Source organism: Octopus sinensis, linkage group LG3 (genome assembly GCF_006345805.1).
Source record: "Octopus sinensis linkage group LG3, ASM634580v1, whole genome shotgun sequence".
NCBI lineage: Eukaryota > Metazoa > Mollusca > Cephalopoda > Octopoda > Octopodidae > Octopus > Octopus sinensis.
Window position 1 is genome coordinate 70,055,774 of NC_042999.1, and position 27,500 is coordinate 70,083,273.

The 27,500-nt window shown below is 36.0% G+C and overlaps 1 protein-coding gene across 1 annotated transcript in view; it reads right to left on the bottom strand.

The window, feature by feature from the left end:
- The window catches only part of LOC115209609 (fibrillin-1-like), a 289,329-nt gene that overhangs the window by 251,731 nt on the left and 10,098 nt on the right, over positions 1 to 27,500 (bottom strand). Inside the window, exon 4 of the mRNA XM_029778049.2 lies at positions 25,659 to 25,802. Coding sequence (XP_029633909.2) covers positions 25,659 to 25,802 — 144 coding nt within the window. The remainder of the gene's footprint in view (positions 1 to 25,658; positions 25,803 to 27,500) is intronic.

The window sequence follows — 27,500 nt, forward strand, 5'->3', positions numbered from 1 at the left end:
TCCCGCTTTATTTCTAGCTCCAAATGGCTAATTTCTTATATCTAGCACTATGTCTGTCTCTATTTCTAAATTAAGGGTAAAAATAAAGCAACCCCGCAAAACACAACTGATCTTTGCACACAGACACACAGAATAACAGCAAGCAAATAACGACAGCAGAGTGCACAACAAACATCAGCGATCTGACTGTCGCCTGTACTCTTGACAAGAGATGCCAGATAGTTTTTTTTACACCTACTAAGCTCGTTCGTATTAGCCAGAGTTACTGGATAAATTTTCGTTCCTTTAAGAATATTGTAAAAGGGAAACTTTTCATAGATTGGAATTTAAATACTAATCTCTACAGAAATTTATTGTTGCAAGAGAACATTGAAATTGAGTTCATTTTAATTTTTACGATTATAGATAACAATTGGTCTGTTATTACTGAGTCCGAGTCAGGAACGTATGAACGATGTCAAGAGAACGTCTGCTACAAATAATATTCTTTGACACAGGGCACTTTTAAGACACCGTCAGACGCTGAACGAAAATAAATGAACTGCGACCAGGCTCAATAAAAGGAACCCGAGTTATTGACTGAAATTACATACTTTAAGTCAGTGTTGGTAGAAACTATATCAGCTTGCAAATACACTTTACTAACTTATATCAGCTTGCAGATAACTTTACTAAATTTATACTACTCAGGCTAAGCCAGAACAGCCCGAGTACCGGAGTCGCCACTGATATATACATATAGGTGTGTATGTGTGTGTGTGTGTGTGCAAATATATATGCGTGTGTGTGTGTATATATATATATATGTATATATATATATATATATATATATATATATATATATATATATTATATATATATATATATATATACACAAACACACACACACACACACAAATATGTATGTGCATCCACATATATACACACACACAAACTTGTGTGGTGTGTGTACGCACACGCATACACACATATGTACTTTAAATTTCTCCCACACCAGCTTTCAGTCACTTTCCAGCGACATTAATTAACACTCTCGACCCCAGACTTCATGTTGAATAACACGGCTCAGGGATTTCAGGGTTGGCGAGTTACTTGCCCTACTGTTTATACACCTAGCCAGCCGGAACTTCACGGCAATCAAACGCTATCAACGTTATATTATATCATAATTACAACTGTGAATTTTCTTTCATCTCCAGATATGTTTTTTTTTGTTTTTTTTATTTTTATATAAAATATAGAATATATAAAACAGTCTATATACACCTATGAATTTTTTCAAACAATTTTATATATACCTCTCTCTTAGTGATTATTTCCTCTTGAGGGAAGTTTCTCCCCTTTTTATTTCTTAGCCTTTTTATTTCTTAGCAAACCCAATTTCTCTCTGCCTCTTAAACGAAAAACAACTGCACATGGCAGCAGCGACAGTCACCAGTCAAATTCAATACGTGTATATATATATACACATATACACACATATATACATATCAACGCATATTTACGACAAAATAGCAAAGGTACTACTAAACATATATAAAAACAAAATTATAACAACCTATCTATACACTACACACACACACATATATATATATACCTATGTTCACAATATATTCATATATGCATATACATATATGCACACACATATATATGCACACACACATATATGCATATACGATTACATAAGATATATATGCATACATAGTCACATATTACATGCATATACATACATAGATGTATAAAAGCTGAAACTTCGATATAATTGTCACCTTCCATTGTAAAAATAAAATGCTTGCCTTTTTTGTATATCTCTTACTCTTTACTCTTTTACTTGTTTCAGTCATTTGACTGCGGCCATGCTGGAGTACCGCCTTTAGTCGAGCAAATCGACCTCGGGACTTATTCTTTGTAAGCCTAGTACTTATTCTATCGGTCTCTTTTGCCGAACCGCTAAGTTACGGGGACGCAAGCACACCAGCATCGGTTGTCAAGCGATGTTAGGGGGACAAACACAGACACACAAACATACACACATACATACATACATATATATATATATATATATATATTATATATATATATATATATATATACGACGGGCTTCTTTCAGTTTCCATCTACTCACAAGGCTTTGGTCGGCCCGAGGCTATAGTAGAAGACACTTGCCCAAGGTGCCATGTGGTTGGTAAGCAAACTACTTACCACATAGCCACTCCTGCGCCTATATAGTAACTGTACATAAAAACAAGCATTAATATATATGTCTGTATACGTATATGTATATGCACATAGACACAGACACACACACACACACACACACAGTCACACGCACACATACAGACGCATACGCATGCACACACACACATACACACACACACACACACACACACACACACACACACACACACACACGTGAATACATAGGTGCAAAATTAGGCGAGGAAAATAATACTCGAATACCAAAAGTAGAGTGAAATAGTAATTTTTTGAAGCTGAAAGACTTCACGAACTGTTACTCAGAGTTTCACGTAATCGATTATCAGAGAACATACTACTTTATATTCATTGGTTGTGTAAAACTCCGAGTAACAGTTTATCAGTTTGTGAAGTCTTTCCAACTTCAATGAAATACCATACATATGTGAGTACACACACGCACACATATATATAAACAAGCATGGGTATAGATAGATAGATAGATAGATAGATAGATAGATAGATAGATAGATAGATAGATAGATAGATAGATAGATAGATAGATAGATAGATAGATAGATAGATAGATTGATTGATAGATATAAACAGACATTAGTATTTATATAGATATAGAAACATATACACATATGTTTGTATGTATGTGTGTGCGTTTGCGTGTGTGTGTGTGTGATAATAATATAAGTATGTATCTGTGTACATTTGTCTAAAATGAAAACAAAAAAGATACAAAATGAAAGGTTTATGCTTATCGCAAAGCTGGCTAAAAGATCGCAGATCGCCCAGTTGACATCACACCGTACGAAGAACTGAAAATGTTTTTGGTTATTTGAAATGTTTTGTTTCCTTTAAAAATACACATCAGTAATGGCAATGTTTTGCAGTGACACGATCGAATAATTCCACTTGTACTTAAATTAATTTGCTTCTTCGATTCTTTTTAGTGACAAAGAATGGCATTCAGGGAATTATTGATATTTTATTCCTTGTTGTGGTGATGTTTGTTTTGGTTTCTGTGGAGTTTTTTTCCCCCTTTTATTTATTTATTATGATTTGGTCAAATGAAGAAAGGCAGCGCATCTGGTCTTTTGCATAGCGTTCAAAATTAGTGACAGTTAACCTAAATGAACTCTACTAAAGACACCCAATGACCAATGACCGGATGATGGAATATTCAATAATCCAAGAACATGAACGTTTCCTTCTCCCTCCGATGTGCTTCCTCGTAGTTTCCATCTATTAAATTATATTCAAAAGGCTTTTGGTCGTCCTTAAACACTGGTAAATGATATTTATCATGGATACCATTCAGTGAGATTGAATCGGAATCCACGTGGCTGCGAAGCAAACCACACAACCATACTTGTGTCTAGATTGTGGATCTGTTGTTCATAATCATCCTCGGTGTCCGGTGTGAGACACATTAACAGTCTACTTCTTGACGAACATGTGATCAGATGTTTCATTTGTTATAAAATTCATTAAAATGTTTTGGTATCTGTTGCATGTGTGTGTGTGTGTGTGTGTGTGTGTGTGTGTGTGTGTGTGTGTGTGGTGTGTGTGTGTGTGTGTGTGTTGTCGTTGTTGTTGTTGATGGCGTCTTTTAAACCCAGGTCAGATCTCATCTAGCAAGCCTATGATCACAACCATTCCAGTTATGACCATTCCATTTTTTTATATATAAATATCGAACATCATTATGCAATGTCTTTCTTTTTTTGAAACCGGTAGGAGATAGGACATAAGGGATATTGGGCTGTTATTTCTAGCAGGTGAAGTAACCATATAGAGAGTCCTTTGCTGACTTGCTAAATTTTTGTAGCTTTTGGGTGGGAGGTTACTGGGTGCAGAAGACAAGCAATGCGTAGTGTGAAGATGTGAGTCCTTATACTCCAGGGACGATGTCCTTTTAACAACTGTTGACTCTCCAAACTCTAGTTTTGTTCTAATTACTTTTAGGTTTGATTACAACATATTGACTGAGAACAGGAGTACAGGAGTACAAGAATACAGGACTACAGTAATTGTGTCTTATAATTAAAAAATAGTTAAGTAGTTGCCCATCGTTATTTAATTCCAAAACGGTTCTGACCAAATGTCTTCCAGCCATTACCATCCGCGATTTTGTTTTGAAATATCATTTAGCACTTCCTTATGCAATGCATCCTTTTTTTTTAAAGACTGTTGGTTGTGATTCGGAGAATTCTAGCTGATTGCATGACCACTTACATACCTTGTCGTTGGCTCCTGTATATATTTTTTTTAGTATGGATGAAAAACTGCCCTTTGAATTTGGAAACTCGTTCGTTGTGTCTGGTGGTGTCCTTATCATAAATAAAAATCATATCTTCTGGGAACGATATATGTTGACAGTTCTATTATTGTGTTCTAATTATATTTTTTTCCTGAAACTGATTTTATTTTTCGTTCGTAAGAGAGAAACTCACTCAAGTTAAACACTTTTTTTTTTTGTCAATGAACCACATATTTCTGATATGTATTTCATATAATATTTTTCGAAGCTTGAATCATCTTCCACACATTTTACAGTCAGCATTTCACGGATTTTTGCTGCCCTCAACAAGCTAAAAGACAACCCAAAAACATATTCAGAGTGTATGATATTCCTTCATTTATAATTTGTTGTCGAATGGCTTCCATTTCCCCAATAAAATTAGTTATATGACAGCAATGCCCTTTTTTTATATATATTCCTTTATCTTTGCATGTCATTCCGGTGTAGATGAAAAAAAAAAACAATATTGAAAAACATTTCAACGACTCCATATTTCTTCATAATAACGTTGTACATATAGCCATATAGCAGTAACGGTTCTTATTGGCGTGGGTGTTGGTGGTACTTACAGTGGCTATAGTAGTGGTGTTGTGCAGTTAATATTCGTTCGCTTGCATATGGAACAGTTGCCAGGCTAGCCTGAATGGTTTGACTGTTTGTTGTAAAAGTCTTTCAAATTCTAAGTTAAAAGTTTCACATTTTTTTCTTATCCGTTATTGAAATTATTTCTTAATTGTTTCCTAATATTATCATCCAAAATTCTTCACATCCTATCAAGCACTATCTCTTATTTTAAACAATTTCCTTTAGATTCCTACCATAAAGTTAGTAGTAGTAGTAGTAGTAGTAGTAGTAGTAGTAGTAGTAGTAGTTGTTGTTGTTGTTGTTGTTGTTGCCTCTGTCGTCATCGTCGTCGTTGTTCTCACGTAGCAGCCGAATTGAGAAAAAGATTTCCTACACAGTAGGGGAAATGATCCAGAATCGACCAACCTCTTATTGAAAATAACACATATAAATAAAGTGGGAGTGAATAGAATGATAGAATATGTGAATAATAAAAGAGAGTGGTGAAAAGACGAATAGAATGATAGAATATGTGAATAGTAAAAGAGAGTGGTGAAAAGACGTTTACTTTGAAAGTTGATCAACCTTAATACGAGTTCTCACGTTAAAACGTGTATCCAATTTCTCAACGGAAAACCACCTTGGGTGCAATAAAATTTATGAATAATTCCAACATTTTGCCAACATATGTATTAATAATGGCCGCCGGTAATTTCGGCATAGGAATTAACTTTCAATTAATATTTCACATCCAGTTTACTTTTACAGATAGTTACTATAATACACATGGCTAAGTTTCACGCAAGCAGTATCAGCACAAATCTGTGTGTGTGTGTGTGTGTGGCAGAATTGCTAGCACGCCGTTCTGAGTTCAAATTCCTCCGAGATCGACTTTGCCTTTCATCCTTTCGGGAACGATAAATTAAGTGAAACACCGGGGTCGATGTGGCTTTGTTTAGGATGAGGATCTCCTTGTCAAGGGAGTCCCCACACACTATGGCCCCAAATCCTTCTGCCACGGTACTATCTAGAGTCACATGCGATGTCAAGAAGATGGGTTGCAACGGAATGCCGCTAGCTCCAATGTCATTAGAGCTACGCCTTTCTAGCCAGTCCGTCTGGCATCGCCCTCTTTTGCTAGGATCAATCGTTGAGTTCGGAGATCTAGCTTTGTCCGCTTGATCCACCGTTGGGGTCTTGGTTTGGTGTGGTGAGGGACAAGGACAGCGCTCCTGTGCCCTTGTTTGAACAGATCTTGTTTTTAGTTCTGATGGGTACCCTCACACCCTCCTCCAAGATCCAGCAAGCTGAACCAAGAGGGGAGCCGGTTTAGCTGCCGACGATCCGACCATGACTGAGAGAAGCAGGAGTACAAGGTTACCCGTTAGCTGGTTTCTTCTTGATCCAACTCTTCTTTTCCCTTTTTTGTTCTTTTTTTCTCTCTACAAAAGTCCAACGGCGATGGGGTAAGGATGGTGGGAGCAGGTTTGGTTTTGTTATTTCGAAGCGTTATCTCGTAAAGTGATTTAAAGTATACCAACAACATAGACAAACGCTGCAGTCATTGAGATGCAAGTACCAGTGTGTATTGGCAACTTGTGGTTAGTAATTAAATCAAAATGTATGAATGCGCGTGGCTTAGTGGTTAGGGTATTCGGCCCATGATCGTAAGGTCGTGAGTTCGATTCCTGAGGGCATGTTGTGTCCTTGAGCAAGACACGTTATTTCGCGTCGCTCAAGTCCGCTCAGCTGGCAAAAATGAGTAGTACCTGTATTTCAAAAGGCCAGCTTTGTCACATTTTGTGTCACGCTGAATTTCCCTGAGAACTACGTTAAAGGTATGCGTGTCTGTGGAGTGGTCAGCTACTTGCACATTAATTATATAAGCAGGCTGTTCCACCGGTCGGATCAACTGGAGCCTCGTTATCGTAACCGACGGGGTGTCAGTTTTAATTGAAAATGTCGTCCATGCAGGAATTTAATGTACTTATGAAGTCTGAATATAATTAGTCCTTTTTCCAGTTACAAATATCGCTGCTGATGTGCATTCAATGCTTTAGATGAGTAATCCAGATTTTCACGTTGAAACTGAGATACATACGAGGGTGAGTCAAAAGTAATGCCATTTTGTTACTATAGAGCATAGATACTATAGAGCATAGATAACGGAGATCTATTAAATGCTTTCAACCAGTTCATCACGAATAGATTTGAACATTACAGGATTGATTACTACAACTTCTAAATTTTGATGGTTCAATTTCACTTTTACTCACATTATTTACATTTGACGGATATTTGTCCTCATCTTGCTTGTTGTTAACACAACGTTTCGGCTGATATACTCTCCTTCCTTCATAAGGCGTCTTGGGGAAATTTCGAACCTGGGTTCTCATTCCTAAGGTATTTTTCGATGTTATTATTATGATTATGATTATTATTATTATTATTATTATTATTATTATTATTATTATTATTATTATTATTATTATCATTATTATTATCATTATTATTATTATTACTACTACTATTATTATTATTATTATTATTATTATTATTATTATTATTATTATTATTATTATTATTATTATTATTATTATTACTACTACTACTACTACTACTATTATTATTATTATTATTGTTATTATTATTATTATTATTATTATCATTATTATTATTATTATTATTATTATTCAGATCACTGCCTGGAATCAAACTCGGAATGACAATATCCGGCAGATGGTGTTCGATTACACGATCCGTCTGAAAATCATAGTCCCAGAGTATCGTTACTTTTCCATAATTATCCTCCTGCATAACTTTACTTGATACATACATGTTCATACCAGTTCTCTGTTACTTCGTATTAGTTATTTACGGCATAAGAGCCAATGAAGATACACACACACTTTATCGTTGCGGCGCCTGTATTCTTTTTGTGCAAGGCTCTCACATCCACTTACCAAGTAGGTCACATTTTCCACACTCTTTCAACAGAATCTGCATTTCTGGTTATCAGAAGTTTTATAGATGTTATACTTCACTGACTTGGTAACGAAAGCCTAGTCTTGTGCAGCAATGATCAGGCACACTTCAAATCACCTCGCTCAACCCAAGCTCACAATGCTGTATTATCCTTAACGTCCTGTGCATTCCTTTCAAATTGTCCATGCTTTCTCGTTTCAAGGTCTTTCTCTTCTCCTCAGGTCTTTGGTTAACTCTTCCTTGCCCATCATTTCATCTGCATTTACGTTCATATCTTTCGCGGCATATTGCAACATGTTTTCATCACTATTTATCAAATACTCAGCAAGCATTCTCCTTTCACTCCTTATACAATGGTCTATACTAATTAGTCCTCTGCCACCATTCTTTCTTTTCAAATACACTCTGTTTACGTTTGCTTTAGAGTGAGCGCTCCATGCAACGTCATCAACTTTCCCGTCCTTCTATCCAGTGTTGATATTTCCTCCTTAGTCCACTAGAGAGGATGGACACACTATATCTGACCAGTGCAACTGCCCAGATATTCATTGCGGTAATCAACTTTTTGGCATTCAGGTTAGATTTCAACACCATCTTCATCCCTTTTTGATACGCCTCGCTGACTTTGGCTTTCATTTCTCTGTGTAGAATGTCATCCAGCTCCAACATCCTTTAATATCTATACTCACTACCGTCGGGTTCACCCATGGTCTCTGCTGGTGGTAACCGCAATCCTCTGCAGGCTGCTTTTTTCCCTCTTCTCATGTTAAGTACTGAGCATTTGGTAATCCCAAATTCCAAATCGATATCCCTACAACATTTCTGGACTGTTTTGGTAAAGGGATCTACCTATTTTTCAGATTTTCTAAACAATTTCAGGTCATCCATAAACATAGGCTGCTTTAATGATGGGCTTTTCTTCCCACATCGGTAACCCATCTTAACTTACCTAAGTGTCATTGTTATGGATATTAGTGAAATTACAAACAGTAACGAGAAAACGAGTCACCTTGGAAGATACCCCTTTTAATATTCACTTCTCCAAGGAATACATTACTTGAGTACAATTTGGTTTTCCACTCTTTTATGCTATGCATATTATTATTATTATTATTATTATTATTATTATTATTATCATTCAGTAGTTTTATTTTTATAGCGTGCTTTCACTTCACTACCGAGCGCAGCTCTGTGTGCCTTAGGTATGTGCTGTGATTTGTTGTGATGCTCTGATGGTTATTGTATGGAAAGTGTTCTGCGTAGGATGTGTGCAGTGCCTAGTAGTGCAATTTTCTGTATGTTATATGTGTTTGTAAGTCCTCGTGTTTTTGTTATGTATTTGTCTGAATATTTTTTTATCATGCCTAATGCGCCTACTATGATAGGAATTGTTTCTGTTTTTAGATTCCACATTCTGGTTACCTCTATTTCCAGGTCTTTGTATTTTGAAAGTTTCTCCATTTCTTTTAGAGACAGGTTGTCATCTGCCGGTATTGATACATCAATTAGAAAGCATTTTTTTCTTCATGATCTCTGACAACTATATCTGGTCTGTTGGCCTTAATTTCTCTATCTGTGTGTATCGGCATATCCCAGAGTATGGTTGCTTTCTCGTTTTCTGTGACCTTTTCTGGTGTGTGCCTATACCATCTTTTTTCTGTTGTTATTCCATAATGTTGGCATAGCTTCCAGTGTATGTAGGTTCCAACTTTGTCATGTCTGTGAATATATTCCTTCTTAGCTAGGTATTATTATTATTATTCATTCTATTCATCATGTACGCGTACGTGTGTATTCGCCATTATTTTATTTATTTTATTCAATTTTAGAGAAATTGAAGCATGTCTTTGACAATTCTGGGCATATTGAACTTATGTGCGTGAATTTTTGGCCCACCATGTATAAGATTTTCTTTCCTTCTTAAGAGCCTAATATTTAATTTATTAAGTTTTCCGCTTCATGACCAATCCACGAAAGTAAATAGACAGATGTCTCATTGGTCGTTCCATTGCAAGAGAGAGAGAGTCATCTTGCTTGGAGTCAAATTTAAATTTGGTAGGGTAGAGCACACATTTATCTTGTTTAATTTAGGATCCTTAATGTTCGTATTCAACAATAAAATCTTCAATATTCGTATATAACTATTGCGATTTCCTTTAATTTCATCAGTACAAGATAACTGAGAACTTCGTAATTAGACAATATTATTCTTTAATTATGTGGAGGCACATGGTCTAGTGGTTAGAGCAGCGGGCTCGCGGTCGAAGGATCGCGGGTTCGAATCTCAGACAGGGCGATGTGTGTGTTTATGAGCGAAATACCTAAGCTCCACATGGCTCCGGCAGAAGGTAATGGCGAACTCATGCTGACTCTTTCTCCACAACTTTCTCTCACTCTTTTCTCCTGCATCTTGCAGCTCACCTGCGACGGACCGGCGTCCCGTCCAGGTGGGGAACCTATACACCAAGGAAACCGGGAAGCCGGCCCTTATGAGCCAGGCGTGGCTCGAGAAGGAACAACAACAACAACATTCTTAAATTACACTATAAGATATTGTTGCTAAAGAAGAAAAAGAGAAAGGAAAAAAATATTTTTAGCAACAACGAAAAATAAGATATACAAAAACATTTCACTGAAAGTTTTTTTTCCTTGTCCCAATTTGTTAGTTGTGAAGAAGAAAAGTTAGAGACAGAAGTGGAATTAGTTTTCATCAGTCCTGTGAGAATATCCATCGAGGCAATAATCAATCAATCATAACCGCGTGCATCAATTATGCTGGTTGTAAGGGGGAAACGTTCAATTCCGTTTTCAGTGTTATGCACGTACATCTGTGTGTGGAGTGAACGGCAATCTCTCCGATGAAATATGATCACAACCAATTTCTCTTTCTCTCTCTCTCTCTGCATTATATATATATATATATATATATATATATATATATATATATATATATACATGTGTGTGTGTGTGTGTGTATGTATATATATGTGTGTGTGCGTGTAGATCGCAATGGCCCAGTGGTTGGGGCAGCGGACTCGCGGTTGTAGGATCGCGGTGAGCTGGCAGTGAGCTGGCAGAAGCGTTAGCACCCCGGGCGAAATGCGTAGCCGTATTTCGTCTGCCGTTACGTTCTGAGTTAAAATCCGTCAAGGTCGACTTTGCCTTTCATCCTTTCGGGGTCGATAAATTAAGTACCAGTTACGCACTGGGGTCGATGTAATCGACTTAATCCGTTTGTCTGTCCTTGTTTGTCTCCTCTGTGTTTAGCCCCTTGTGGGTAATAAAGAAATAGGTTGTAGGATCGCGGTTTCGATTCCCGGACAGGTCGTTGTGAGAGTTTATTGATCGAAAACACCTAAAGCTCCACGAGGCTCCGACAGGGGGTGGGGTGGCGATCCCTGCCGTACTCTTTCGCCACAAGTTTCTCCCCCTCTTTCTTCTGTTGGCCTGCTCGCTTAGCCAGTGGGGTGGCGTCATTTGAAGGCTAAAGCAATGCGAAGCGCATTGTGACCAGCGGTGTGTAGCAACATCTGATAGCCTGGTCGGTCACGGTGATATATATATATATATATATAATATATATATATATATATATATATAGGTTAGCAATAAAGTCACTATACAGTTACTTATAAAAATGTAAATATGTTTGCAAATTGTTTTTGTTACATGTTATTCTTTTATCTGAATACCTCTATTTTAATAAATGTTGCTTACTGCAAGTTATGGATTATTCTTTTATGACTTCATTGCTTTCAGCCTTAGCTTAAGGTATTTTTGCGCCCGATATTACAAAAGGCGTCTGACTAAACATTGCCGGACAGCAAATAGAGACTCGGACATTTCTTAGAAAATATTTTTCATTTTAAACCTCGTATATAGTACGCACTAGGGATTTTGACCTTTAAATTTCGGGGAAAAAATGTAGATTATACTCGTGGATTTACGGTATACGTGTGCATGCGCGTGTGTGTTTGGGTGCATTTGTGTGTGTGTGTGTGTGTGTGTGTGTGTGTGTGTGTGGTGTGTGTGTATGCGCGCGTCTACGCATATACATTAAGATGATTCTTTCCCTTAGATAAGACAGAGTTGGAAAATCAGGCATGTTCAAGGTATGCAACTCTTGTTTACTTCAGCTGTCATGTTTTTAGATTGCTCTAATTTTCGTTCATTTTCATATGTGATTTTTTTTTTACTCTTCCTTCGCCTACAGGAATAAACAATATGATATGCAAATTTTATGCAAAAATATAAATGAAAGGGTGTTGGACTGACCATATTAGTAACATGTGATATTTAGTTTTCATCTTCTACTTTCTGAGACCTTGTCGATAGAATAAAACTGTTGTCATGTACTGGAGTCGGTAGAAGCGATTAAACCCATTCCGGAAATTTATACTCTCCCTTTTTCTCTTTTACTTGTGTCAGTCTTTTGACTGTGGCCATGCTGGATCACCGCCTTTAGTCGAACAAATCGACCCCCAGGACTTATTCTTTGTAAGCCTAGTACTTATTCTATCGGTCTGTTTTACAGAACCGTTAAGTTACGGGGACGTAAACACACCAGCATCGGTTGTCAATCGATGTTGGGGGGACAAACACAGACACACATACATACATATATATATATATATATATATATATATATTATATATATATGCATATATATGTATGTATATATGTATGTGCATATATATATATGTATATATATACATGTATATATATACATGTATATATATACATGTATATATATACATGTATATATATATATATGTATATATATATATGTAATATATATATATATATATATAATATATATATATATATATATATATATATATATAATAAATTAATAATAAAACATATGCATATATACATACATATATGTACGTACCTACCTCTACATGTATATATACATGCATATATGGGTACAGGACACCAAAATAACGTCGAACACAATGAGAAATGAATACATAAACACAAAACCAAGGAACTGGACATTTTTCTTAAACAACGAAAAAATAGAGTACACGACAAATAACACAAGGAAAATTCCCCTTCTTCAGTCGCCATGGTTTCATCTACTCTGCGTTTCGAAGGTGAAGTCGATACGCATCTTCGATAGAAACTTTCCTTCCCGCGAAAAGCAAATTAAATAAAATTTGAGATCTTTTTGCGGAGGGGTAAAAATGGTAACAAAAAACAGGACAGTAACGACAGTACAAAATATAAACAGTAAAAGACAGGACAAGGAGAATAACAAGACAAGAAGGGCTGTTAAGCCGAGCGAGATAAAGTATTACGAACGCTATTTTTGAGAACGGCGAAGGAGCAACGGAAAATGCCGTCTACACTTCAAGATATATATATATATACGATGTGCTTCTTTCAGTTTCTGTCCACCAAATCCACTCACAAGGCTCTAGTCGGCCCGATACTATAGCAGAAGACACTTGCGCAGGGCGCCACGCAGTGGGACTGAAACCGGAACCATGTGCTTGGTAATCAAGCTGCTTACCTCACAGTCACTCCTTATAGTTTTGTTTTGTTTTGTTTTCGATTTTTCTTCTCTTTTCTTTTGCATCTTTCTGCATTCTGAGGTCAAACCTGCTTCTCTCCTCAAACGTGTAAGGGAGTAAATTTGGTTGAATCGAAACCCACTAATTACTGGTTCTTATTCTAACTCACTTGTTACGATCATATCACAGCGGGATTTGACGATGGGAATATTGAGGAACGATACTAAAATATTAAGAATCTTAATTACATGTCACTATACTATTTTCTATTAATTGAGATTATCTTATCTGCCTCCTTTTCACTTCTTGAAAGAACTACATTAATACTAATGTTTATTCCTTTTTTTTTTCTTCTTCAGTATTTGTGTAATTTTAAACTGTAATTATAACATTTGTCATCATATAAAAATTGGCTCACTCCATCGATATATATATATCCTGCACTCAACTGTATGTCTTTTATGCAGAAGGCGTCGCAGAGAAAATCTCCCATCATATTATTTCAAACGGCCTAGTCAGTGAATCTTTTTCAATCTGAACATATATCTTCTCGGTACTGCGATTAGATGTTTGTTGCTTTTTTCTTTGTTTGTTTTCTTTTTGTTTTTGTCTTTTGTTTTCACTCAGGAGGTCTAATAACACTGAAACTTACCCACGGTTATCCCTGGGCTTGCTAAAGGTCAGAATTCACTTGTCTGTATCTTCCCAGCTATACAATTTGTAATCAATTTGTAATTCGGATTTCTCTCCCTTACATTTCTTCACAAAATTTAACATTAAGGCTGATGATTACGTTTACATTACGAGTGTTACTTTAATTTATTAACATTGGGGACGGATTCAGTAACACATTATCTATGTTAGGCTCCACAAAACTAAAGATTACAGTGAGTTAAATAGATGCAGTTATGGCTTTGCACGTACACAAGATTCCAGGTTCAATCGAACAGCGTGGTTCCTAGAGCACATTCTTCGTTTATAGCTACGTTTTTGGCACAGCCGTTTTGGCGCCGCATATATATATATATATATGTGTGTGTGTATATGTATATATAACAAAGTGGAGTTGTAAGGTACCGCACGAGTGGAATTATATATGAAAGAAGGTTTGAAAATGCAATTTTAAAAGATGTTTATTCACTTGACCGGTTTCACTTTTTTAGAAAAAGATTGTCAAAAGTAACATGTATATATATATATATATATATATATATGGCGTCGCTGAATCGATGCTGACTTCATTGTTAACTTTCATTGTTAACTAAAAAAGTTAACAATGAAATCATAACTGACATTTATTATAAACCAACTGACTCAAAACAATATCTTCTTCGATATATAAAAAATTATATTAAAACCATGTAAGTGTGCGTATTTTCCTTTTTTAATTTCTTATATACATTACAACCCACCACGTGGGGACAACCGAAATTCCTCTTTTCTGTTACTACTATAAATATATATATATATATATATAGTAACCACAAGGACCACACACCCACTACCAACAAGAAAATCATACACACACAGCTCCATACAAGAACTACCCACATTGTTACCACTGAGCAACATAAAACATAACTTAGAACAATGCAAACATCAAACTTCCCTTACCTCGACATTCCTGTTAAATGTACGTGGCATCAACCCATCAATTATTGCCCAAAAATGGAAGATTCCATATATAGAGAGTTGGCCTGCCGAAACGGCACATTGCTTCCCTTTCTTTATCCTTACCGAGACCCACCTGAACAACACCCATATGGACGCCGAGGTGAAAATAAAAGATTTCACCATTGTTCGTGCGGATCGCACAGACCGAAATAAGGGAGGAACAGCCATCTTTATCCATGACACCTTTTCACTTGATGCCAAGGACATATTTTCCAATGGCTATTGTGAATCTGTATCACTATTCAGCAAGGCCAAGGACATAATCATTGTTGGTCTTTACAGGCCTCCCCAAGCACCTCTAAAGTGCTTTGAAGAGTGCCTTAGCAAAGTCAAGTCCTTCCTTCGGAAGTATAACTCCGGAAACATACTAGTGATGGGTGATTTTAACCTCCCTCATGTGAACTGGCCCACAAATACTCTGAAGTTAGGCAAATGCTCTACATCAGATAGAGCAGCAGCAGAACTGCTCTTTAATCTGATGGATGAATACTTCCTGACTCAGCTAGTGCTCGAACCAACGAGGCAGAATAAAACGATCTTGGATCTGGTATTGACCAATCACTCTAGCTTCGTTCACAGCATTTCAGTTGAAAACACTCTCCTCTCAGACCACGACATGGTACTCTGCAATTTTAATTCCCGACATATAAAAACCAAACCAGCCAATCCCACTCCACGGCACTCATTTGACAACATAAACTTCCACAAAGCGGACTGGGGAGCAATCAGAAAGGATCTGTCTTTCATCGGCTGGTCTTTTACTCTCAATTCCACCCATATTGAGACCGCATGGCAGCACTTTGAAAACATTGTCACCTATACTGCTCTAAACACGCTCCCACGAAATCTACTAACACAAACAGAAACCGGCTCCCTAAAAAGAAAAAAAACACTCATCAGGCGTATCTAAAGACTCAACAAAAAAATCAACTAATTAAAATATTCCCACACACAACATCCACATTCAACAACAATGAAAAGGCTAGAGCTGGAAAAACTTCATCTGCAGACCGACATGAAAACCTCCATTGAAAATCAAAGAGCTGTGGAGGAACAGTGGATAGTCAAAAACATCAAACAGAACCCAAAAGTGTTCTATTCTTATGCAAATAAGCATAGAACCACTGCCTCACCCATTGGGCCATTGATTGATGATAACGGCATTCCCCAACACGATGCTAAAGAAATGGCAGAAATACTGCAGAAACAATACTGCTCTGTCTTCAGTGTTCCCACTGATATTGACGTAAGAGAAGCGAACGAAGTTGACTCCCAACATAAAATCTCAGACATAACCTTCACTGCCACTGACGTCATAGCAGCAATAAATGAGGTCAAATACTACTCTGCTGTAGGCCCTGATAGATACCCCGCTAGTCTCCTGAAGGAATGTAGACACCAACTTGCAGTCTCTCTGACCAACCTCTGGAGAAATTCGTTAGACGCAGGTTATATACCGAAACAGTTTCTATCCCAGTCAGTCATCCCGGTTTTCAAACAGGGAAACATATCCCTCGCAGTCAACTATCGCCCAATCTCACTCACCTCCCACATCATTAAAGTGTTTGAAAGAGTGTTAAGATCAAGGATAGCTGACTTCCTGGAGACCCACAAACTCCTAAATGCAAATCAGCATGGCTTTCGCTGTGGCAGGGACTGTCTAACACAGCTCTTACACCACATTAAAGATGTACTCAAAGCCTTGGGAACAGGTTCGAACTCTGATGCCATATATCTTGACTTCAGTAAAGCGTTCGACAGGGTAGACCATAATATCCTACTCTCAAAATTGGCAAATGTTGGAATCCGTGGAAAAGTTCTACACTGGATTAAGTATTTCCTGGCGAATAGAACACAACATGTTGTAGTTGATGGAGTCCACTCAAGCCCAGCAAAAGTCACCAGCGGTGTCCCCCAGGGGACTGTCTTGGGTCCGCTACTCTTCATAATTTACATAAACGACCTTTCCAGTGTCGTACATTACTGCAAAGTGAAAATATTTGCTGATGACACTAAGCTCCAGCAAATCGTCAATGAAGAAGCAGACCGATCTCAACTCCAGTCTGATCTATATACTGTGAGTCAATGGGCAGACAGAAACAAAATGCAACTGAACGAGGGAAAATTTGAGCTGATGCATTTTGGAAGAAATTCCTCACTAAAACAGCCATACTCTCTTCCTTCAGGGGAACCGCTCACAGCCTCTAACAATATCAGAGACCTGGGTGTAATTGTTGACAACGATCTCAGTTGGAGTGCACACATCAACAAGAAGGTCGATATAGCTCGTAGGATGAGTTCCTAGATCTTAAGAACTTTCCGGTCCAGAGAACAAGGTGTCCTCATACCACTTTTCTTCTCCTTTGTACGGCCACACCTCGAATACTGCTGCCCACAGTGGTCTCCCCATACAAGACAAAACATCTCGAGGATTGAATCACCCCAGAGGGCACTCACTAAACGAATTGAAGGCATGGCTGCTCTCGATTATTGGGATCACCTTAAAGCCTTGAAACTCTACTCTCTCCAGCGTCGCCGTGAGCGGTACATCATTTGTACGATGTGGAGAATATACCGCCAACTTTTCCCAAACGACCTGAACATTAGCTTCAAGGTTCATCCAAGACTGGGACCACGGGCCATACGTCCCCTGCCCAATTCAAGATCACAACATACATGTACACTGCAACATAATTTCTTTTCCTCAACAGGCCCTGCCCTATTTAACATTGTCCCAAAAGAGATCAAAGAGGAAAAGGATCCCATCAACTTTAAACGGAGTCTGGATAGATTCCTTCAAAGAATACCAGATAAGCCACCCATAATTGGATACAGTTCACCCAACAAAAACTCACTATTTGAATGGACCATAAACAAAACTTGACTTAAACAGGATTCAAATAATCCTATCAGGTGGTGCTATTAAGTTAGACATGGTCTGGACCAATCTTTGGTCGAAACATATCTAAGTTTATCTAAGTTTATATATATATATATATATATATATATATATATATATATATATACATAAATTAAATTAGAGATAAAACCACTATTATGTATTTCATTATTACTCTTTACTCTTTTATTTGTTTCAGTCATTTTGACTGCGGCCTTTAATCGAACAACTCGACCCCGGGACTTATTCTTTTGTAAGCCTAGTACTTATTCTATCGCTCCCTTTTGCCGAACCGCTAAGTAACGGGGACATAAACACACCAACATCGGTTGTCGAGCAATGCTAGGGGGACAAACACACACACGCATATATATATATATATACGACGGGCTTCTTTCAGTTTCCGTCTACCAAATCCACTCACAAGGCTTTGGTCGGCCCGAGGCTATAGAAGAAGACACTTGCCCAAGGTGCCACGCAGTGGGACTGAACCCGGAGCCATGTGGTTGGTAAACAAGCTACTTACCACACAGCCACTCCTGCGCCTATTAGATTATAACTATACGTTTTTTGTAAGTTATTACTTAGCCAACGAGATATATAGATTGTTAAATAGTTATACGGGTTTTTTTGTTTTTTTTTAAGATGGGTTATACGTTTATAATTTGCTTTTTCATCTTTAATTTTTAAATATTTTTCATAAATATATTACATTAATGTTTAATATTCACGTAAGTAATAATGGAATAATTAATTTATTTAGTTTTCATTATACGTCTACATATTTATTGATAGAGAAAATTTTAGATCTTAATTATTATATTTATTCATAATAATTTAATTATTATTCTTAAATATTTTATAATTATTAGATTTGAACTTAATTTAAAAATATGAATAGTGATTATTTAGTTAAATAATTTGGTAATTAGATATTAACTATAACTAAGATTAGGATATTCGTGAGTTTATTATGATTTTTAAAGCCATATTATATCCTAATAGATAAATACATTTTCTATCTATTTTTACCTTAAAAATTAATATTTAACATTATAATTGGGTTGTATGACATAATCCTAATCGTTAAAGTTTCTAATTTGATAATAGTTTTTTATAAGAAAAATTATTATTTTATTTATTTCTTAAAAAAATTTGTTTAAATATATTTGCTTATTTATTTAACTATTGTCATTAACCTGAAGATTGACTATATTTATAATTCGAATTTTTAATTGAATTTTTAATTCAATTTAAATTAATTGTAATTCGAATTGGGTTATGGCCATGAAACGTACGTAGTGGTTTTACTTAAAAGTTTAAAAATGTATAAATTTTAAATTTAAAAAATATTAAAAAATATAACAATTTATAAATATAAATTAAAAATTTTAAATTCAAATAATTTAAATTTTAAATTTTATATATTTTGTGTATTATATTAATTATATTTATTTTTATGTTTTGGTTTATATTTTTCACTGTTTGATTTGCCTAATAGTGGTTTTATCTCTAATTTAATTTATATTTATACTGTGAAATTTGATTTAATCCTAAATCTAATATTTCCCTGTAAGTTTAGGTTTACTCCCTAATATTATTATTATTATATTATTATTATTATTATTATTATATATATATATATATATATATATATATATATATATATATATATACTCTTTTACTTGATTCAGTCATTTGACTGTGGTCATGCTGGAGCATCGCCTTTAGTCGAGCAAATCGATTCTTTGTAAGTCTAGTACTTATTCTATTGGTCACTTGTGCCGAACCGCTAAGTTACGGGGGCATAAACACACCACTATTGGTTGTCAAGCGATATTGGGGGGGACAAACACAAACACACACACACACACACATATACATATATATATATGACGGGCCTCTTTCAGTCTCCGTCTACCAAATCCACTCACAAGGCTTTGGTCGGCACGAGGTTATAGTAGAAGCACGTGACTAAGGTGTCACGCAGTGGGACTGAACCCGGAACCATGTGGTTGGTATGCAAGCTACTTACCACAATCTCAGGTGCAGGAGTGGGTGTGTGGTAAGAAGCTTGCTTACCAACCACATGTCTCCATGTCCAGTTCTACTGTGCAAGTGTCTTCTACTGTAACTTCGGGCCAACCAAAGCCTTGTGAGTAGATTTGGTAGGCGGAAACTGAAGGAAGCCTGTCGTATATACTTGTGTGTCTTTTTCACCCCCACCCCACCACTACCACCACCATCGTTTGACAACCAATGTTAGCACGTTTACGTTCCCGTAACTTAGTTCGGCAATAGAGGCCGATTGAATAAGTCCTGCGGTAGATTCGTTCGACTAAAGGCGGTGCCCCAGCATGGTCGCAGTCAAATGACAGAAAGAAGTTAAAGAATAAACGAATACACGCATATACATATACACACATACATACATAATAAATATATATATATACATACGCAATGAACATATATATACATAAAAATATGTATGTGTACACACGCACATTTAGGCACACACACGCACGTACGCACAGCTACAATTCTAATATATATACATATATATATATATATATATATACATATATATATATATATATGTATATATACATATACATATATATATATGTATATGTATATATATACATATACATATACATATATATATGTATATATATACATATATATATGTGTATATATATACATATGTATATATAGCAACGAATTGCCTCACCACACACCGAATTTAGAAATAGCAGTCAAAGAGTTATAGCTATTCTTTCTACTAAAAGGGAGATCTCAGTAAAAACACAGCACTTGAAAGGCAAACACAGACAGGTAAGAGAGAATGAAATGACGGCAATCTATCATACAATTTTAAGTCACCCACGGACGTACGTTTCGAAATTAAGTTTTAGGAAAGCATAAGAATTAGATAATTATGTCTTACCCAACTTCTTTTCTCATCAGCGTAGGACACTACAATTATGAATAATTGTATATTAAATTTCGAGATACTAGAAGGCATCATCTCAACTCAGTATCAGAGCGAGCTAAAGCCGTTACCAGTATCACCAAATTCAAAGTGTGAATGAAAGTTTGTGTCACCAACCCCTTCCCACCCGCGTGTAGCCAAGACAAGATGCTGTGGTCATTTACTGGGATGAAATATGGTTATCAGCAACAATATAGGGTGAAATTAATTAATTTGGAATAATCATTAATTACACCAAGTAGATTTCGGCATGTAAAAGCCTCATTCGAGGAAAGTTTAAGTAATACTAAGTAATTAAGGGTTTAGCAACGAATTGCCTCACCACACACCGAATTTAGAAATAGCAGTCAAAGAGTTATAGCTATTCTTTCTACTAAAAGGGAGATCTCAGTAAAAACACAGCACTTGAAAGGCAAACACAGACAGGTAAGAGAGAATGAAATGACGGCAATCTATCATACAATTTTAAGTCACCCACGGTGAATGAAAGTTTGTGTCACCAACCCCTTCCCACCCGCGTGTAGCCAAGACAAGATGCTGTGGTCATTTACTGGGATGAAATATGGATATCAGCAACAATATAGGGTGAAATTAATTAATTTGGAATAATCATTAATTACACCAAGTAGATTTCGGCATGTAAAAGCCTCATTCGAGGAAAGTTAAAATTGTATGATAGATTGCCGTCATTTCATTCTCTCTTACCTGTCTGTGTTTGCCTTTCAAGTGCTGTGTTTTTACTGAGATCTCCCTTTTAGTAGAAAGAATAGCTATAACTCTTTGACTGCTATTTCTAAATTCGGTGTGTGGTGAGGCAATTCGTTGCTAAACCCTTAATTACTTAGTATTACTTAAACTTTCCTCGAATGAGGCTTTTACATGCCGAAATCTACTTGGTGTAATTAATGATTATTCCAAATTAATTAATTTCACCCTATATTGTTGCATATGTATATATATATACATATGTATATATATATATACATATGTATATATACATATGTATATATATACATATATATATATGTGTATATATATACATATATATATATGTATATATATACATATATATATATGTGTATATATAAACATATATATATATGTGTATATATATATACATATATATATGTGTGTATATATATACATATATATATATGTGTATATATATATATACATATATATATATATGTATGTATGTATGTATGTATGTATGTATGTATGTATGTATGTATGTATGTATGTATGTATAGAGACAGAGACAATGAGTGAGAGAGAGAGATGGGGGTATTTCTCATATCTTAATGTCTTAACTGAAAGAATATGGTTCAGCTTAAAATACCTTCAGGAAAACTATATCTAGTTTTGTTGAAGTACTTCACAAACATTGAGGTTTTCTTTCAACACAAGTTATTTGTTTAGGATTGTACTTCCTGTCTTAATGTAACTTCTATTTTCTGATCATGACTTTGTGTGATAGAGTTATCTTATTTGTTTTGGTTTCCCCTCTTCTCGCCCCTTCTTTTTTCTTTCCCTCTCTCTCTCTCTCTCTCTCTCTCTCTCTCTCTCTCTCTCTCTCTCTCTCTCTCTCTCTCTCTCACTATTTATTTATCTATCTCTATCTATCTCACTTTCCTCTATTTTTCTCTGATAGTTTTATGGCACGAAGTAGATGTGTAACTTGCTCTAATTTCTAACTAAGCATTAACTTCAGAATGACGCTTCTTGAAAAAAGTAAAGCTACATTCGAGGAATAGTTTTCAGTGGAATTGTTTGATAAGATAAGAAAACAACGATCGAAGAATGCCAGGAAAGGCACTAGGAGAATGTAGAACGGAAATAATAGAAAATTGTATGTAGAAAAAAATTACTAAAGCATACAATGTCAGATTCTGTTGACTTTTGTAAGATGTTCATCATTTCGAAATGTCAGAAAATGTGCACTCAATGAAAGAGCTTTTAGGTGGTCCTTTGAACTGTTAGAAATAACAGTCAAATATCCATCAAATCGTACTCTACTATGTTTGAAAGAGAAAGGACACTTTAGTTAATTTCTTTCTATATGATCCTAAAATATTAAGTGATCATTTTAGGTGATCGTAGGTCTGATAAATCAGAACTATTACATTCGAGCTGTTAGAAATAGCCATCAAATATCGCTTAAAATTGCACCTTGCTGCCATGAATATAAAAAAAGATACATTGACAATGTAGTCTTTGGTGTGCTCCTAAAAGGACGAGGGCGACACGGTTGGAATACATTTTACATACATGCGCTCGATCAGAGTTCACTTGCAAGTCAATACCAACAGATAGACAAACTATGGAATACACAAAAACATTCTCTTGTCGAGCATGTACGGGGGGCACTGAAAAGTTCCTGACTTTGGGTAAAAGAAAATAAAAGGGGATTAGTTAATTATGATTTCATTCAACATATTCGCCTTTCGGATTCATACACTTATTGCAGCGGTCCCTCAGTTTTTCTAAGCCCGGTAAAAGAACTCGGAAGGTTGAACCACGAACCAGGCATATCGCGATACCATTAGAGCCAAGACCTTTTCAGCAACCCCTCGTATTGCTGCTTAGTACCTTGTGAGCCCTCATCGAGCAGACTTCTGGTTAACGTAATTCTAACCGTGAACATCCCATTTTATCTCATATTACATTATCCAGCGTATCCTTCTATCATTTTTAGAGATTTAAGGGAGATTCGGTTGCTAATTTTAACATATTAAGCAGCAACTACGTTGTCTCCTTCGCCAGCTCGTTGTGAATAGGACAAGAATGGTGGCGGTCGTTATCTAAAACAAATCCCTTCATCTACTTTATATGGTCTTGCCAGAAGGAGAAGGGCAATATCAACATCCTTACTACAAGGACTTCGAGATTGGGGGAATGATTGGAATTTGGTAAAAGACCACATTTCGTGTGATATGTTTTATCAGAAAATTTTATTCGAATGCTTGATCCACGTGGACTTTAATAAAGACACTCAAAAGCTAGATGGTGGTGTTAAACTGGGAGACGGATTAACCGTACTACTAATGAAACTTACTCAAAAGCAACATATCCAACAATATAAAAATCGTTAAACTTTTTGTGTCACACTATTGTTCTTTCTGAGGGTTAAACTGCCACCAACACTGTTTTAGAGGAATATAATGTAGTCTGAGATGACGTGGGATGGTTGCAGATAGAATGCCTTTGTTCTACTCGATCAGAATTCATTTGAGGTTAAACAATACATGTTGTCCTGAAAGGGAATAGTCAGTATATTGCTATTTAACTCCACATCAACTCCGTTCAAACAAACCTATAATCAAAGACATCTCAGCTATGGCCATAAGGTGTTTTAGGAGTATATCTTGGGCTACAGTATCCAATGGGTCATTTCTTTATTTAAGACATAATTAAACAGTAAAGTTTGAAGGGAGTTGTCAAACACTGAGGGACAAGTAGAAAAACGACACATACACGCAGCGAGAAAGGACGGGAGGAAAAAAGTAAAAGAAAATAGCGAATGAGAAAAAAGAAAAAAGAAATATTTATTAAATGTAAATATCTCGACAAATTCCTCTTATTGAAGAATTAACTACACACAGCGAGAAAGAACGAGAGGGAAAAAATAAAAGAAAAAGGGGAATGAGGAAAAAGAAAAAAGAGACATTCATTAAATGTAAGCATGTGGACAAATTCCTCTTATTGAACTGGAAAATACAACCCTCTCTGGATTAAGCATCCACTCTCACAAACTTTAACATTTCTCGTTGAATTAATTACACCAACCATATTTTTTCCGATTCTAACGAGTGAAAGGGATGCAACTCTTATTTCCTTTACCATGTTCTTTTACCGTGTTTCTTTTCCATTTTTCTCATTCTACTTTTTTTGTTTTACTTGTTGCCTCTCGTTCTTTGTCACTTATTTCTCAAAAACCAACTATGTTGTATTTTGAGTGTAAATGGTCGCCTATATATATATATATATATATATATATATTATATATATATATATATATATATATATATATATATAGGGGATGTACTCGCATAGCAAGTGATTTGATCTGAGATCGTGTGCTGGAACGAAAACAATTGCAGCGTGGAAGGTGTTTGTAAGCCATTTAAGAAACACACAAAAACCGTTCACTGACAAAAATCCGTGCTGCATCTCTTAAATGTTGAAGTGAATCGAACGGCTTTTGTGTGTTTCTTAAATGGCTTACAAACACCTTCCACGCTGCAATTGTTATATATATATATATATGTGTGTGTGTGTGTGTGTGTGTGTGTGTATGTGTGTGTGTGTGACAGGCTTCTTCCAGTTTCCGTCTACCAAATCCTCTCACAAGGCTTTGGCCCAGGGTTATAGTAGAAGACACTTGCCCGAGATGCTGCGTAATGGGACTGAACCGAAGTAAGCTTTATAACAACACAGCCATCTCTGCGTCAGATATAGATATAAGAATTGATTTTATATTTAATGAGAAACTACAAAAGTATTGATTTTACTTACGTTTAACGCACTTGGTCTTTCGATTTGTCGCTATATGCCCAGGAAGACAACGGCATTTGTTAGCAACACATTCAGAATTCTGGATAAAATCAGTACAGCGACAACACGTTTTGTGTTGCTGACACGGACTGTCGACACGTTTGGCTGAAATAAATTACAATGTAATTAATCAGAGAATCTTAACTAGTTTATTGGAATTGTACTTACTTATCTGGCAAGTGACTTGATCTGAGGCTGTGTTGAAATTTCAATTTTTACACTTTAGAAGCGCTATGGACTATTATACATTTATCCTCGTTCATCGCGGATTCATTTATCAACGATTCTGAAAAATGCAGTATGCCCATTGCGAACAGTGTTACGCTTATCACGAATTGATCCTTCATAACTGAATCGACGATCAGTCAAAGATTGAGCTTGGAGCGCAAAATTGCACCTCAGCGACCATCCACAAGTCTCAGTGCTACATGGGGTCTCGAAACGAAACCTGTTTTCTCCTATGGACGATTATTTATTCCTCACTGATTCATTAAACACGGTGTTCTTTTAACCAAAGGCCCGTGATAAACGAGGGTAGATGTATTAACTTTTACAATTATTTCATGAAGAGTCAAAATTTTCGTCGCACACTGCGACCGAATTACCGAGATACTTCCAGTGCAATTATCTAAAACTTAGTTTCCGACGAATTATTACAAACATCAAATTATCCTCTTAATGAATTTAGTGTAACTCTAGTTATTCAATTTCAGACAGATGCAGTAGAAGTATGTCAGTGTCTATGTTGTAATGTGCGGCAATAAAGATAGTTCCTAGCGAGTTCTTAGCTCAAATATTTTCTCTTTATTAAATTTACTGTAACTCCAGCAACTAAATTCTAGACAGCTGCAGTGGAATTGTGTTAGTAACCAGGCTGCTTTGCTGAAGTGAAAAATTTGACTCTTCGCGAAATAGATGAGAAATCCATTTAACAGTTTTCTCTGTGTTTCGAGTAACTACGATAAATCTTAAAGATGTGATTGCTTTACTATCAAACTAGAATATTTTATAATGCATGTGCCACTAATAAAGACAGTTGACATCATAGAATATTGATTTGTAGTATAGACAAAGTCAAATTTCATAGCAGGGAGTAGTTGGTTACATTGATTCCAGTAGCCGACTGGTAATTTTATCGACTTCTGAGGTTGAAAGGTAAAGCTGATGTCGATGAGATTTGAACTTAGGATGCAAAGAACTGTAACTAAATACTGCATAGAATTTTGTCTAACACTCGTTTCTATCAATCAACGCCTAAGGACATTAAATCTGTGATTCTCAAATACTTAACCCAATTCCATCTCCAGAAAACTTAAGGAAATTCTGTCCTTTTTCTTCGTCTTAATTAATAGTTGTTGCTTTTTTTCTTTTTATTTTGACACAGAGTCATCAATTTTGAGAAGAGAAAATGAGTTGATACCATCGATATCAGTACTTGACCGGTACTCTATCTTATCGACCCCGGAGGGATGAAAAGCAGCTAAACTCCATGGAATTTGAGTGCCGGAAGGCGTTTGTTCCAACACTGCAGCAGTTCTGTCATCTTAATAAATGTTTCTAATTTAGAACCAAACAAGCAATTTTGAGGAAAGGGGTAGTCGATAATATCGACCCCTGTACTTGACTGGTTATTTTATCGACCCTGAAAGAAGGAAAGACAAAACAGAACTCAGCTCGTAATAAGTTAAAATGAATGCTGCAAAGGATTTTTCCGATGCTGTAATTACTCCATCAGCTCGCCGCCATCTTTTTCTTAATCATTAAGACAAAATTCGCATTTTCATAATTCCTCTCTCTTCGCAA